This window comes from Alligator sinensis, unplaced genomic scaffold (genome assembly GCF_000455745.1).
Source record: "Alligator sinensis unplaced genomic scaffold, ASM45574v1 scaffold160_2, whole genome shotgun sequence".
NCBI classification, from domain to species: Eukaryota; Metazoa; Chordata; order Crocodylia; family Alligatoridae; genus Alligator; species Alligator sinensis.
Window position 1 is genome coordinate 160,359 of NW_005842717.1, and position 16,656 is coordinate 177,014.

The 16,656-nt window shown below is 41.6% G+C and overlaps 2 protein-coding genes across 4 annotated transcripts in view; both read right to left on the bottom strand.

Moving 5' to 3' along the window:
• Positions 1 to 7,744, bottom strand: part of LOC102373851 (neuromodulin-like) — a 43,566-nt gene extending 35,822 nt beyond the window's left edge. The window contains exons 1-3 of one of the 3 annotated variants that reach the window (XM_025216248.1): positions 7,534 to 7,744; positions 5,271 to 5,377; positions 4,031 to 4,133 (exon numbers count right to left, since the gene is read on the bottom strand). In XM_025216248.1, the coding sequence (XP_025072033.1) occupies positions 4,031 to 4,133; positions 5,271 to 5,377; positions 7,534 to 7,600 (277 nt within the window). In that variant the 5' untranslated portion in view covers positions 7,601 to 7,744. The other 2 variants (XM_025216249.1, XM_014524985.2) reach the window with 2 other exon arrangements.
• A 5,320-nt stretch (positions 7,745 to 13,064) lies between these two features.
• NDUFC1 (NADH:ubiquinone oxidoreductase subunit C1) overlaps positions 13,065 to 16,656 on the bottom strand; it is a 9,555-nt gene continuing 5,963 nt past the window's right edge. The window contains exon 4 of the mRNA XM_006034266.3: positions 13,065 to 13,210. Within this exon, the coding sequence (XP_006034328.1) occupies positions 13,206 to 13,210 (5 nt within the window). The 3' untranslated portion in view covers positions 13,065 to 13,205. The remainder of the gene's footprint in view (positions 13,211 to 16,656) is intronic.

The window sequence follows — 16,656 nt, forward strand, 5'->3', positions numbered from 1 at the left end:
CTTCCCCTTGCCCGGCCAATCAGCAGTGCTGACAGTGGTGGCCTGCACTTCCATGTACTCTGGGAGAGAACAGAGCCCACCAACTTCTGACAGTAAGGGGGAGGGCAGGGGGAAAGAGGCAGAGACTGGGGAGCAGGTGGGAAGGAGCAAGGATTGTGGTGAGTGGGAGGGACAGAGGCTGTGGGGACCTGGGGGTGGGAGGGGGGTGGGAAGAGGGCAAGGGGGCCACCTGACCCCCTTACCCCTCCCAGCCACTGTTTTCCATGCTATAGCAGTGGGGAGGGGAGTGGACGAGACAAATTTAAGACAACTTTCTAATAATTAGGTTCTATACCTGGAAAATGATAACCAACGTATACGTTTTCCATATAAAAGATTCTAATTATGGGAGGGTCATCTTAAATTCAGGGTGGACTTAGATTTTAGTAAATATGGTAGCTCACAAGCACCTTTGGGGAAAAAAGGGCATTTTACCATTTGCTTAATTGAGTAAAATACAAAAAAGTAGGGCAATAAGAGGAAAGAAGAAAAAGAAGTCACACTGATCAATTAGTTTTACCTTCCAGTTCTCATACACTGGCATAGGGATGCATTGTTTGTCTTGGAATCCAATCAAAAATGGATCCCACTGGTTAATGAAAACCTAAATTTGGGGTCAAGGTATCTGACTGTGTCCCTTTAAAGGTATAGTATCCTTCCAAGAAACTAACCTGCTCACACAAAGAACAGACCAAACAGCCAAGCTCAACATTCAGTACACTTTATTGGACAGTCAAAAATAGCATTCATTCAAAACAGCCAGATTCTTGATAATCTCAAAGTTGCCTTCTACAGGACATATTCAATATCTCAATATGGTCTGGCCTAACAAACAAAGATATTACTTTTCAAATCTCACAAGGACGGAGTGTTTGCAAAAGAAGGCATAAAGTCATCCCAAGGTAGGCTGCGAGGTATGCAATGCTGAACGACTGTCCTTTGTTTCTATTTTACTTCCTCGACAGAATTCCCTTGTATCTTATTCTGGAAAGTGTAAAAGTAGAGTAATGATTAGAAAGATTGAATCAGCCTTACAATTAAAAGTTAGAGAGAAAAAAAATTAACCACTAAAAAGAAGGAGGTCAGGAACAAGTATAAAGAATAAAACTGGAGGACACGCAAGCAAATACATGCACTTACTTAGGGACTAATGTAATGAAGTGGACTCTCTTGGGGCAAACATTCATTTTACAATCTCAGATGATGCCCAAGATATTCCATCACTATTTCTATTTGTGCTCTTTCTACTGTGCTTTTAAAATCCTCGATTTGTCAAAAGTTACTTTTAGATCAATAAGAATTGGTTCACTTTTCAAAAAACATTAAAATAAAACTGCTAAAGCATTTGATATTTCCCCTTGTTTGGACCATCACAACTTACTAAATGTTGTCTTTTTGAATAAATGTAATTTGGGAGTACTGGCTGGCTTCTGAAAATGAACTATTTGGTTTGACCCAGAAGAACACATTTAACAGGAAAAAATAATTTAGATACGTGAATTAGGGCAAGTTTCCCTTTGAACCACGTGCTTTCTAGTTGTAAATTCCTGTTCTCCCAACTGGGAAGATTACACTATTACATTAGCAATATTTAGCAAATATTGCTAATCTTTCTATCATTCCATGGATATCATCTTTGATATGCTGCTTCTCTCTGTTCACGATTTCATATTGTTTCCCAATCTCCACAAGACCAGAAATTTCACAAAGTAATTAAAAATAGCATCATCTAGCTTTCAAATATTAGATTTTTACATTCTGATTTGTAGTTTAATTAGTCCTCGTTAGTTATTTTTCACAATGCTGTGAAAAAGCACAAAAGGAGTGACTGGATCCAAAGGAGATATGGCAGAGAAGTTATGGTGCTGTTTCTCATACTATGCTGGTGATGACACAAAGACAGACAAAACATGATTAGGACTACACTGAGCATAGGTAGCAGAGGTAAATGCTTTCAAGAAAGCAAAAGTAATTTAGGGGATTCTGTAACAGAAGGAAGCATAAGCCAGTTGAGTGAATATGAGGGGAGGAACTTTTGAGATGTGGGAAGGAGGAAAGATTAAAAGAAGTCTAAAAAGGAAGAAATATTAGAGCTGATTCAACTCTAAATTGGTATTAAAGTTGCCCAAAGGCTGAATTGAAAGTAGAAACTCTGAGAATGACATTTAGGCACAAGTATGATCCTGAAAGAAACACAGGACATGTTTCTAGGCATATACTTACTCATTAAAGGGCAAAAAAATCACTAGTTAAGAATTTTCAAATAACTATGAACAAAAGAGGGAAAACAGGATGCTCATATCATATCAGGTCATTGTGAAATATAAAGACAGATGTTATTTGGTATCACAAAATGAGGAAGATAGCCTTTAAGGTAGTTACAATGTTACAAGGTACTTGATACTCTGACCCCAGCTTAACAGAGCCTGTGAAAACATGCATAATTTTAACTGTGCCAACAGTCCTATTTACTTTAGTGGGGATATGCTCAAGCACTCTGCTGGATCAGAGCCAGTATCTGCAGCACTCTGTAATATCAAACCCAAAGAGAGAAAAATAATATGCAAGTACTTCATTAAATTTGCCACTTCATTAAATCTGCCTAACCACTTTGGAGATAACTTCAGAACAGAGTAACTCCAAGATCATTCCCATGTCACATTGCATAGGGCTATGTCAATAAAAGGCAATACTTTTCTGGACCCATTTAAAAGGTCCTGAAGAGGAAGCAATATATTTATTAATCAAATTAACTTAAATTGTAGAAGGTCTAGTTTTTTTTGAGGGTTTGTTTTTTGTTTTTTTTAACTATTCAAACACTATTCTCAACATTCAAAAGGGAAGGTTAAAAAAACAACCTTAACATTCCTAGCCGTCTAAAAACAGAAAAGAAAGTTAATTTTACCATTCTTTTAAAAATGCTGTTAAAATGTTTAAACTAGTGCAGGAGTCAAACAGCAACTTCACCGCCCCACCCAAATCTCCAAAGAAAAAAGCCTCCAGCAATTCAATACAATTATAAAAGAAAAAAAAAAAAAAAATCAAATCTTGTAAAAAAGGAGTCTCTACTTTGAGAAGTGACTTTTAAGACAGCACTTTCTTATTTAAGGACTCTACTCTTGGTGTGTACATTCAGTTACATCTGCAGATTTTAGATATCGCTATATATTTATTTTTGTGGCTAAGTGCCATGTCTTTATTTGTAAACAGAGACCATTTGATATAGCGATTGAGGCAATATGCATGGATCACCCCAGTGCCCTTTTAAAGGGTCTCTTTTTACATTCTTTGTAAAGAATGGGCTATAATACCGCCACCATTTTACCTCTTAGTTAATTAATAATAATTTAAAAAGAAAAAAAAGTGATGGTGAACTGTGTTATTTCAGGTTCACATCTCTAGTTCACATAGTCTGCTTATAAGATCAAGACAATGTGGTGGACAAGAAATGAAACAGGCGTTATGTACCAATATTTCTGAAACTTAAAAATATTTTTCTTAGTGCAGCTGACTGAAATTCCATTACAACTGGGCTCCTTGATAATATGTGGCTTGAAGCCAAAATGGTGACTGGGAGAAACTTAATCTTACCCGCAACGAAAACAAAAATGACAAAACTAGTTTTTGTAACAATATGCATGCAGTCAAATGCTATTAAGCTTTTAGTCATCACATGCTATCACTCAATGAACAATTACTGTTTTTTTCTGTTAACTGCTTCCTTTCAAACAGATTGTATTTAATTGACTGCTATGAGATTCACTGCCTTCCCATGAAGTCTAACCCTCTGAAATGTGACACAGCAGTAGAATACAGCTATTTATTTAAATCATAGGATCAATAAATTAATTGCTTTGCACTTGCTCTGCTTACTACATGTGGAGAAGTGACACACACTATTGTACAAGTCTGACTAGCTAATCTCTATTATTTGCATATCTTTGTGTACTAGAGGGGGGAGGGAGAAACTTAAGAAAAAAATTAAACTTACTTTTGGTTTGTGGATAAGCCTTCAGCTCCCTTTCACGTGCTTCTTCAGAAAAACGAAGCCGTTCATTATACCTATCTCTGCTTGACGTGACTAGTCCGTAAGCCTGGAAATAAACCACATACCTGCACTTATTTCCACATCTCTACTATTTACTAAATCATAAAACTTATACTTAAATTTATATTTAAACAAGTGCCCTTGCCTACCCTGAAAGGTCCCTTTTAGATTATTAAAGTCATTTCCAAATCTTGCTTTTACTGTTTACCATAAAATCTTTAAGTTTTGCATTTTCTTCTTCTTGGTAAGAAAAAATAACAACTGAATACCATACCACCTCATCAGGCAGTAAAAACTGTTCTAAGCCAAATACCTGAAGTATAAGAATGAAAAAAAAATGACAATAATAAAATTCTCTCTTTTGAATCACTCTCAGTGAGTTGATTCTATTTGCCTCGCAGGTGGATTTGTGGAGAGGGGTAGGAAAGCAAGCAGCACTTTGTGGTGCAGTAGAAACTGCCTCACAGTAAAGGAAACAAAACAGAAAGGGACAATTGGAACAGGGGAGGCCTGAAAATGTGACATGTGTAACAGTAGGGAGGAGACCAACTCTGGAGAAGTTGGAATAGAAAATGAACAATTCAGTGTGAGAAAGTTCTAAAACCTAGGCACTTCTCCAGATTGTTAAAGTACCGATTCCTGTGCCTCAGACAAGTATGTTCACAAGGAACAGCCTCTTAATTCTAAACCCAAACTTCAGATTGACTTGCCTTAACTTCAGATGGGCCTGGTCTTTTACCTGTTGTGTTATTAACCAAGAACACTAAAGGAGAAGGGTGATGGGAAGGGAAAAGGAAGACAGCTTTTTCTGTTTTTCCTCTCTCTCCTGCACATTATCTCATTTCTGCTCTGCTACAGAGGAAAGACGTACATTAAAAACCCCCTTTAAGAATCTTGAAGAGAAACATGCAGTTTTACTGATGTCATATACATTTTGGAAGACAGGGATTCCTCTAGATAAGACCCCTGCAAATTCAGTTAATCCAAAAATCCTTTCATTCCCCAGGGATGGAAGGCAAGGGGAACCCAACTAGATGTTCCTTTTCCATATTTCAGTCTCCATTTGATTACATGCTCACACATCAACAACATCTGGATGAGATGTAGTAAACTTCATACTGCATCTTGTATACTGTTATACTGTTCAGGGGAAGGGGCTAAATCATGATAGTCAGGCACTTACATAATATAAGCCACCAATGGAAGCAAGACCGGAAGCCACATAGAGAACGGAAGACCATCCAATAGAGCCAGAAGCAGTGCTGCCAGATGACATCTGGCGAAGAGGTGCTGTAAAAACCATTGAAATAAAGTGCTAATAAAGTATGATTATGTAATTTGAACTGTCATATTTTACTGATATGGAAATGATGAACAGGGTCATCAGGCAAGAGACGGATTCAGCATGGAGTATGATAGAGGAAGTTGGCTAGCTATGTGGGATATGCAGATAATCGCATTAGAATGTTTCACGTATGTGCTTTGTGAGCTGCCCTGGCTGGTCATCATTTTTCAGGTGGTGTTTTAAGTCTACATTGCCCTAAGGACATGCTTATATGAAAGAAGAACTCCCTCTCCCATGTGACTGCTATGGTTCTGAACAGCCAAGCTACTAGAGCCCCTCCAGTTTTAAAAGATACTGGCAGGGTATCCTCCGAGAGCGGTCCTTGCCTTTTGATTTCTGGCCCTAAACAACCTGGATTTGTTGATCCTTCAGGATATACTTGTACTGTCTGTTCTCTCAGGCATATGGAAGAAGGGAAATCGAGGAAAGGCAGGCATTGCACAGTTGTTCTCACTGATAGGAGGCCTATGTCGTTAAGAGACAGGGTAGCATTTATTTTTTGTCTAATGCTAGTTGTTTGCTGCTCACTCAGATTTAATGCTAACAGGAACTCTATTTTACATGACAAAGTTGGGGGGGGAAGGAGGAAAGACCCATCTATGCACATTTTTGGAACCAAATGATTTTTTAAAAATTATAATCCCAAATTAAAATTACCCTAAGAACATGTTCTTTCTGAAGGATCTTTCCTTAAGTATTAACAAGTTCTGCAGCACATTTATGATGAAACTGTTTAGGGCAGCAGTAACAGCTACAGCTTCTCAGCAATTTCACCATAAATTCAAAGTTTTTATCCAAATTTAAAAGTAGAATCAACAAAAGTTATCGCCCACAAAAATCCGTGCCTCTTGTACATTGTAGTTGTTTCAACAGCTGTAAACACAACCAATAGCTGTAAGAATCATCTCATTCTCCAGCTATTACCATCCTGTTATGTTGAGCAGCACTGGTCTCATGACATACTGCTCACACTCTTTGAAATAGAGGAACTCTGGTAGATGCTCCAACATCTGCATAAATATGGATGAAATACGGTTGCCTTGTTGAGTAAGCAAGGGTTCACACTTGAGTTTTAGTGCGGCTTGTGCATCACTTGTGTTAAACTGTCATCAGAACAGCAACAGTCAGTAGAATCTGAAGGTATTTGCAGTGATCATTGAGCTGTCTTTGACATTTCAGAGCATAAGCGACATGTTGGGGGGACAGACAGGTGGGGCACGTGCCCCACCTCAGATTGGCTGCTGCTGGCTTCTGCAGACAATCATCACTCGCTACCCACCTCCCCCCTTGTTGGCGACACAGCTGCCAACAGTTGCACGTGGTCTCCACTCACCACCCCCACCGACACCTGTGGGCGGTCCCCGCTCACCACCATGATGCCCTGCCCCGCCCCCCAGTCTCGGGATGCACCAGCTGTTCATGTTTCAGAGGATCACCTGAAAGGCCTTTAGATGGTACTAAATTTCTACTCTGAGGCTGTCCTGCCGCAGTTGGGAGAAGTTGCTCATTTTGAAAACTATGACCATAGAAACAGAGAATGCGAATCAGAGAAAATTCAGGTTGGAAGGGACCTCGGGAGGTCATCCAGGGCTAGGCCACCTCCTGCTCACAGCAACATCATCTCCAACGAGACCATTCCAGCCAAGGTATCGTCTACCCAGGTCTTAAAAACGCCCCAGGATGCACAGAGGCTGCACAAATCTGACCTTCTCCAGGGAGCACAGTCCGACTGAAAACAAGGAAGTGCCTACGTGCGCGCAGCTGCTCTGTGGGCAAACCGCACCTCAACCCTTGTGCTAACAGGCGAGGGGGGTGCAGCAGGAAAAATAACTGGCAAAGGTTGGAAGGAAGGGCCTGGGCGGTCTCCCACCTGGAGATGAAGCTCCAGAGCCTGAAGCTGCTCCGCTGGGGTGGTCCCGGCAGCAAAGGGCATATTCCGCCGTTCCCTGTTCCTCCTCCTCCCGCGCCACGACAATAAGGCGAGTCGCAGGGTGGCAGCAGGGCTGGGCTGTACCCACCTCCAAGCCCCGGGGCTCCCCCTGCCACCCCAACCGTGACCTTCACTTGCCCTGGGCCCGGCCGCCCCGCCAGAGCTCCTTACCGCGCGCGCGGAGGGCCACGGACGCGCGGAGGGCGGTGGGCGCCCGGGCCAGGCGGGCGGCCAGCATCTCCCGGGGGCTCTGCACGGACCCACGCGAAGGAAGGAAGGAAGACGGCGACAGCAGCGCGAAGCGAGCTGCAAGGTCGGCGGAACGGCGGCGACTGCGGGCAGCGGGGCAGGGCGGGGCCAAGGCCCCCAACCACCCAGCCAGCGAGCTTCGCAACGGCGTGGTTGCGTCACAGCGCCGCCCCCGCCACCTGCGTCACAGGGCGGGGCCGCGAGCGTGGGCGTGTATGTGTATGCATGTAGATGTACTCGGGTATATATGTTTGCGTATATGCGCGGGTGCATACATATATATATATACACACGCGTGTATATGTGCACGTTTATGCGCACATAGAGCTTGTGCACACATATGCATGCACATACATGTGTGTGCACGCAGACACGCACAGATGCAGATGACAGATATACACATATGCAGAATATACATATACACACATATATGTAGATGTAGGTTTATCTACACAGTGCAATCTATCTTACTGCCCTTTTGCCTTTCATTTCCTTTACAGCAACAGGAGCTGGGCTCTAGACCTCTTTCACTATTGCCTGTGCTATATATAACTGTTGGTTGGTCGGTCTACAAGGTGTAAATCTACCTCGCCTTCCACTTGCCTTCAGACTAACTTGGTTTCCTGTCTCACTACAAACACCTAGCCATTTGCCCTTCAATATACATGTAGGACAAGTGCAGTGAGCTGAATCTCACTTTTCCCTGAGCCTGAGAAAGGGTGCATATACCTGAAAGCGTGCAGAAAAAGATCATTTTTTTGGCGATTTCTTAGTTGGTCTAATAAAAGGTATAATCTCTGAATGAAGAGTTCTAGTTTTGCATTTTTTTGTCTTAGACCAACACAGCTACCAGCTACATCCCTGAAACTAGTCTCTAGGTACTTTTTACTATAATATACTCATAAAAGAGGGGAAGAGTAGCTCTGGACACAGACTTGCAAACCATACAAACATTGAGGGCTTTAAAGTAGGTTTAAAGGGAATGATAATAAGAGTCCAAATAACAATAATCTACTAGAATCCCAGTGGAAAATGGGACACTGCAACAAATGAAAACAACCAGGCAACCTGCTGAATATGAGATGTCAAAACTATGGGAAAGCTGAAAATCACAACTGAAATCATGATGCAACTCATACGAGACATGGTAGGATTTTGCTTCATCTGAATGCAGGCAGAAAAGAAAGAGGAAGGACAATGTCATGGGAGATGGAATATAGATTGTCATATTGAATGTAATAGTTTGAATGTTTGTAATAGTTGCCCGTTAGCCAGTTTAGGAAGAAGACAAGATTCATCTTCTTATCTAGGCCATTGTTTTGGCCTATGTGCGGAAGGTCCTGACTTTCCTCAAGTTCTTAACTCTTGAATTTTATTTTTAGAGGCCTTTAACAAACGTAACCTAAAAATGACCCTTAAGCAAACATCCCACATTCTGAGAGATCAAACCCTAGGGCCTTTGACAAGATTGGAAATAAAAGTCAATTCAGTGATATGGAAATTCCCCAAAGTAATTAAAATGGTCAAGAAAAGAAACTGATTACCAAGCAAAAGAATCTGTTAAGAAAGATCCAAGCCCAAATTTGGGAGTAGTGACAGGTTTGGGTAGGAGGGGCCCAAGATGGCAACTCACTCAATAAAAACTGTAACCTACTGTCCCAATTTGGAGGTAACCTCACTTGCAGAACAACGAAGGAAGAATCGCAAGTGTAGGTCGGATCAGACTGATCACCTGAACCACCCTCTCCGTGAACACGAACCTCTTAGTTCACGCTGAAGCTGCGGAGTGCCTGAAAGTGACTGAAGGAAGGGGACTTAGTCCTATCAGTATTGAGGCCAGCCCATTGAACCATATTGCTGAGGCGAGCCCATTGAACCATACTACTGAGGCCAACCCATTAAATTGTACTACTGAGGAATGAAACCATATTTAGGTGTTTGGCTTCTCGGAATTCTAGGATTGTAAGTATATTATGAAAAATAATAGTATTGATTCAAATTTAACTTTGAGTTGTTATTGTAATTGTTTTAAAGACGTGCATTTGGAGCATTGTTTCTGATATATGTAGTTATTGTGTTCTTAATGTTTGTGGTATTTCTTAAAGCTAAGCAGTGTTATATGCGTAGCAAAGAATTTTAAAATAAAATTGTGTTGTATGAATTAAGTGTGTAATCATTGTGAAATCATGCAAGTAGCTAAAATTCCCCCAGCCAGTGCATCAAACAAATCAGTAAGTTGTGTGGGATTTTCTCTATTCCATAACCCACTAGAGACAATAGATCACCAGTTGATGAAAGGTACTGGATGAGACCGAGTAGTCATAAGTGTCCATAGTAGGGGACCCGGTGGTAACAGAGGACTTAGATCATCTGTCAGGGGAAAACAAACCAGAACAACACACTACCACACACACAGTAGGTCAAAGATATGGAATGTGTTTGGGACAATTTGTTGTTTTCAAAAGGTGGAGAAAGTTACTAAGAGAGCAGCTGTTTTAAATTTGGTTCTGACAATAAGGAGGAACTGACTAAAAATCCACAGGTGGAAGGTAATTATAGCAAAAGCTATCATGAAACGATCAGAGTTCACTGCTTTTATGGAAAAGCAAGTGTATGGGGAAGGGGAAATCAAGGAGAGCAGCAGAAAAAAAAATGAACTTGCGAAAAGCAGACTTTAAACTCAGGAAATTGGAAAGATCATCCCACAGATTAAGGAGTGCAGAGGAACTGGCAGTTACTGAAAAAGACTATATTAAAATGGCACAACAGCAACCTAGCTCTATGTGAAAGTAAATCAGGAAGCATAGCAAGAGACTGTTAGGGCTGCATCACAAGCTCTTCAATGGACCTAAAAATTTAAAAAGGAATTGAAATGGAAACATACAAGTATAAAGGATAAAAACCTGAAATGCCAAGGCACAAAATGAATTCCAAGTAGCAAAGAACATAAGAGGCAGCAACAAGAGGGGAGGGTACATTAGAAGAGGAAGATACCAAAATGTGTGCTAAAAAGAAAAGGAGAGGGAACAACAGATGATGCAGAGAAGGCTGTAGTACTCTATGCCTTTTTTGCTTCAGTCTTAACTTAAAAAGCTAAGTTGTGACCAGCTACTAAAACTGATTTAACAAGGAGATGAAAATGTAGGCCAAAGTACAAAAAGAACAGGTTAAAGAGGTAAAAGGTTAAAGAGTATTTAGAGGAGATGCATGTTTAAGTCAGCAAAGGCCAAATGAAATTCAGGCTAGAGTACATCAACCACTCCCTTAAGAAAAACCACTGAACCCTTAGCAATAACTTTTGCAATATTTCTTCCAAGACATTTAACAGAAATTAGCCATGAGGCCATTAATGCGTGCAGACCAAATCAGAAAGTGTACCAAACTAACTTGAACTTCAGTGTACTTTGATGAGTATAGGTTTTAGCCATATTGGTCTAAGGACATAGGCAGACAAGGTTCTTTGGGTAAATCCAAGACCTTTTATTAAACCAACTAATTATTAGAAAGAACCTTGTCTGCCTAGCGTACTTTGAAACAGTTCATGCAAACTGGGCCTTATCACGATTTCCACATAGACTGGATACTGTGCTAAATGCTAAAAAGATTCTGAAATAATTCTGTAATGACAGGAGTGTTCTGGAGTAAGAGTAGGTTTATCTGAAATAGCGATTTTACCAAAAGTCACTTTTGTTCTGTAAAAACCTATCTACAGGAAAGTAATTTCAGAAAGGCTAACATAAAAATAAGTAATACCAGTAGTAATAGCAAAACAGCTAAGCTGGTGAATTTCCCCCATTTAGGCAAGGCCTTAGTACAAACAAAGAAGTCAACCCTTTTATGTTAAAACCTGCCAATTAATAAGGGAGGGGAAAGGTCAAAGATTTGTTAGCTATGACAATGCACAGCTAGCTGAAAATGAGGGTCAGAATTCTGCAGTCCTCTCCTTTTTCCTACTATAAAGTGAATGACTGCAGAAAGGATGGATCTCAAAGCAGAATGAAAAGTGACAGGCAGAATGAGAGGATAGTGAAAATTCAATTCCAGGAAACCCATCTAACTTTGAAGCTGCACCCTGGCTGTTGGGATTCCAGAGGTTTCTCTCATCCATCTTTTCACAAGTTTGAAATACTAAAAAGAGTTATGCTGGAATACAAAAATTAGAGGCACTACCTCTGGTTGTACAACCTCAGCATTTTATTATTGAGATAATTTGGAAGAATCGTACTGTAGAAGCTTCTGTCTGATTACAAGTTTTATCTCTTTATCTGTGCATCTTCTAGAACAGCTACAAATCCTACAAGCCAAACTGCACTTGTAGATATACATAAGAGCATACTGACTTGCCTGGATGCTCCATACACCCAACTTTAGAGATAAAATTAGATTTGAAGCTAATGTAGCTCTCTTTGCATTATTAACTTTTGCTTGTAAGAGCTTTGTGTTGGCTGGAAGCATTGATTCAGGATGAAAGCTAAGTCAGTCTCCAAAATATTAAAATAAAGTTATCACAGGTTTTACTTTCGACACAGGATTGTGCTTTTGCAAGTCTCAAAAGAACCATTCTATCACAGAGGATAAAGATTGCATATCAGAGGAACTAGCAACTGTAGGTGTACAAAAATTAACTATTACACTGAAGGCCAGATTTTAGCCTACTTCTAAGAGGCTAAAATTAACCTTTATTCCTACTTCGTAATTCACAAAAGGGACACCACACACCATTTATGGAACTTGTCTATCATTGCCCACCCTGCTACCAAAAAACCCCCCAAACATATCTGCCAAACCAAATCAGTGGCTGAGGCGGCCTCAAAATCCACTGTGCACCTTTCAACTGAAGGTCTCAAGCAAATTTTTCCAAGTAAAATTAACCCCAAAAATGTCTTGCAGAGCAGATAATGTTAGAGAAGTATTTTAGGAGCTACTTCAAGTTTAACTACAAATATATAACATGAATAGCAACAGCTCTAGAAGAGACAACCTAAAGACTAGGTGGTATCTCAAATAAGGCTTATACTTATTTTAATAACTCTTTTGTGCATTTCTGGCTTTTCAGATTGAAAAATAAAATCACGTTTTAGCATTTTAAATAGATTACAACTTTTATCATAGATTGCTTTCAAGAAGGACTTTACATTGACATAAACCTATGGTTTATTCTGTAAGGTTAGTGAGAAAGACAACTAGGGGGAGAACAGTGTATTAATTCAATATACTAGTCTGGGGAACATTGTAATACAATCATTTTGTTTTGTTTAATTTTTAATATAACTTCGTTATTCTGGAAGGTAGTTTAAATAAAAAAAAACAGCTTATTAAAACAAACAAACAAAAAAACCCCCAAACTATAACAGTAGCCTTGATTCTATTCAAGGTTAATTAGTTGAAGGAAACCTTTCCGCAGATCTTCAGAATAAAATAATCTGGCAAGAAAGCACATTTGACAAACATCCTTCAAATGTTACCATTTATTTTACAGTTCTGCACATAAAATGAGTGGACTGGTAAAGACACGGTTATCTGGATATTTTATTTTTTTACAGTTATTCATTGTCTTGTTGACTATAACCACTGCTAAATCCTGAAGCATATCTTCAATCTAGAGGGAAGAAGAACACATGTAATATTAACAAGACATTAAATAACTGCGATGAAATATTTTTAAATGTGTTTATAGTAAAAGAGTGGCCATAAGGTTACAGGATTTTTTTTTCCCCACAAAGTGCTTTTGTAAAGCTACATATAAACCAGTATAAACCCATAAGTTAAATGTTTTGCATTAGCTTTAAAAATTTTCAAGTTTAACATGCAGAAGATACGGGAAAATTACCACATCTGATGGCCCTATAAGGTATATCAAGTCCATACACACTGATTTAGCTTCAGTATTATCTATGTCAGACCTCCTTATCTATTGGCAGATCTCCTACGTAGAGCTTTAAACTAGCTTCGTTGGAGGATGGGGTTGCCAGGGTCAGGACGAGATCGGGTAGGACAAGCCACGAACTCCACGCTGGAAATGACCAGGTAAGTACTAAGAGGCGCACTAAAAATCACGATAGGGGAATACTAAGAGCACCTATCAGGGGGCTTAGGTGTCTCTATACTAATGCTAGAAGTGTGGGATACAAGCAGGAGGAACTTGCACTCTTGCTTGCAAACAAAGACCTCGACCTGGTTGGTCTAATAGAAACCTGGTGGGACCCTACCCATGACTGGGCAGTGGGCATTGAAGGCTACAGGTTATACAGGCAGGATAGACTGGGGAAGGGGTGGGGGGGCGGGCATTGCTCCATACGTTAGGGAACAACATACGTCCTCTGTAATAGAAGATGGGGACAGAGGACGGGCAAATCGTAATCTGACCTGTAGGTGTGAAAGGGGGTAGGGGTGAAAGGGACTTAGTAGTGGGGGGTCTACTACAGACCCACACACCAGAGGGAAAAGTTAGACCTAGAGTTCTCAAAACAGCTCAAGGGCAGCATGCTCAAAAGACCTAGTTGTCATAGGTGACCCAAATTACCCGGACATCTGCTGGGAGGAGCAATCGGCCAGGTCTGCCCATTCACGTAGGTTCTTAACCTGCATACAGGACCTGCATCTAACATGAGAAGTACGCAGTCCCACTAGGGAAGATGCCTTACTTGACTTGGTGCTGGCCTCAGGGGAGGACTTGGTAGGGGAGCTACAAGTACAAGGTAATCTAAGGGATAATGACCACCAGTTGATAGGATTCATTATCCAGCGTAAGGTGGGAAAGACAAATAGTAGGGCATTAGTTGGCCTTCCAGAAGTCTAGCACTTCAACCAGCTCAGGAGATTGGTTAGGGTGGGTCTGGGGGTAATCACATCTGTGAGATGGGGGTCCAAGAAGGGTGGGAGTTCCTCAAGGGACTGATCCTACAGGCACAGAGGGACACCATCCCAGTACACACAAAGGGTGGCAAAAGAGCTAAACAACCTTCTTGGCTGAGCAGGGAAATCCAGGGGAGCCTTCAGAGGAAAAAAGAGGCCTGCAGGCTGTGGAAGCAGCCACAGGAAGAGTATACCTACTTGGCTCACGCTTGTAGGGAAGCAGTGAGAAAGGCCAACGAAGATACAGAACTCAAGTTGGCAAAAAGGATAAAGGATAACAACAAGTCCTTCTTTAAGTACACAGGGAGCAGGAAGAAGGCGCAGGGTAACATAGGGCCACTACAGAAGGGATTAGGGCAACTCATAAGTGACAGGATGGAAAAAGCAGAGCTCTTAAATAATTTCTTTGCTTCTGTTTTCCTGGACACAGATACAAGTGCACCTCCCAATGAGTCTATAGTCTGGAGTGAGAGTTGTACCAATCCACCAGTGGTTAGCACTGACCTAGTGAAGGGGCACTTGCAAGGGCTGGACGTATTTAAGTTGGCAGGCCCTGACAATCTTCACCCAAGGGTACTAAAGAAATTGGCTAATGACATAGCAGAGCCACTGGCGCAGCTGTTTGAGCGCTCGTGGCACTTGGGACAGGTCCCAGAGGACTGGAAAAGGGCCATGATCCCTATCTTCAAGGGGAGAAAGGAGGACCCAGGTAATTATAGGCCAGTTAGCCTCACCTCTATTCTCGGCAAGACCTTAGAAAAAACCATTAAGGATCACATTTGCAGGGGGCCAGCGGGTAGCACAACGGTGAGGGGCAACCAGCATGGGTTTATAGCAGGCAGATCCTGCCCGACTAACCTGGTCTCTTTTTATAACCAGGCCACAAAGTGCTTAGATGCAGGGGAGGAAGTAGATACTATTTACCTAGATTTTAAAAAGGCTTTTGACACGGTGTCACACCCAATTCTTACACACAAACTGAGTAGCTGTGATGTTGATTCTTTAACAGTAAGGTGGGTGAGTAACTGGCTTATGGGATACACCCAGAGTGTGGTGGTGGATTGGGCGGTTTCTCCCTGGAGGGATGTGAGCACTGGTGTCCCCCAAGGTTCTGTCCTTGGACCAGTACTGTTTAATTTCTTCATCAGCGATTTGGATGAAGGTGTTGAAAGCACCTTGTCCAAATTCGGAAATGACACTAAACTATGGGGCATAATAAACACAATAAAAAACAGGGAGTGAATTCAGGCAGATTTGGACAGACTGGGGACGTGGGCGGATCAGAAAAGGATGCAATTCAATGAGGGTAAATGCAACGTGTTGCACCTGGAAAGAAAGAATCTCCAACACACCTACAGACCGGGGTGGGGTGGGGGTGGGGGGGGGTGGTGTACCATTCTTAGTACCACAACAGTGAAAAGGGATCTCGGAGTCCTGGTTGATGCAAAAATGAACATGAATCACCAGTGTGACGAGGTAATATGCAAGGCTAACTGCACTCTTTCTTGCATCAGCAGGTGCATCACAAGCAGGTCTAGGGAAGTGATAATTCCCCTCTATGTGGCATTGGTAAGGCCACAGATGGAGTACTGCGTCCAGTTTTAGGCGCCACACTTCAAGAGGGATGTGGATAACCTTGAGAGGGCTCAGAGAAGGGCTACTCATACGGTTGAGGGCCTGCAGGTAAGACCCTATATGAAGACAGAGATCTGAATCTCTTCAGCCTCCAAAAGAGAAGGCTGAGGCGCGATCTTGTGGCTGCCTACAAACTCATCAAGCCCAGCAGGGAATAGGGGACACTGTGTTTACCAGGGCACCCCTCGGGGTTACCAGAAATAATGGCTACAAACTGAAGGAGAACAGATTTAGATTGGACATAAGGAAGAAATTCTTTATGGTAAGAGTTGCCAAAATATGAAATGAGCTTCCAAGGGAGGTGGTGCTTTCCCCTACCCTGGAGGTGTTCAAGAGGAGATTAGACAGGCATGAATTGGGTGTGATAAGCGAACTGACACACCAAGGGCGCACTGCAGAGTAGGAGTTTTGAAGAGATGGGAGCCCAGGAAGGGTGGCTGTGCCTTAAAGAAATGATCCTTCAGGCACAGAGGGAGACAATCCCGATGCGAGGAAAAAGAGGGAAAGGGGCCAGAAAGCTTCCCTGGCTGACCAGAGAAATCCAGAGCAGCCTAC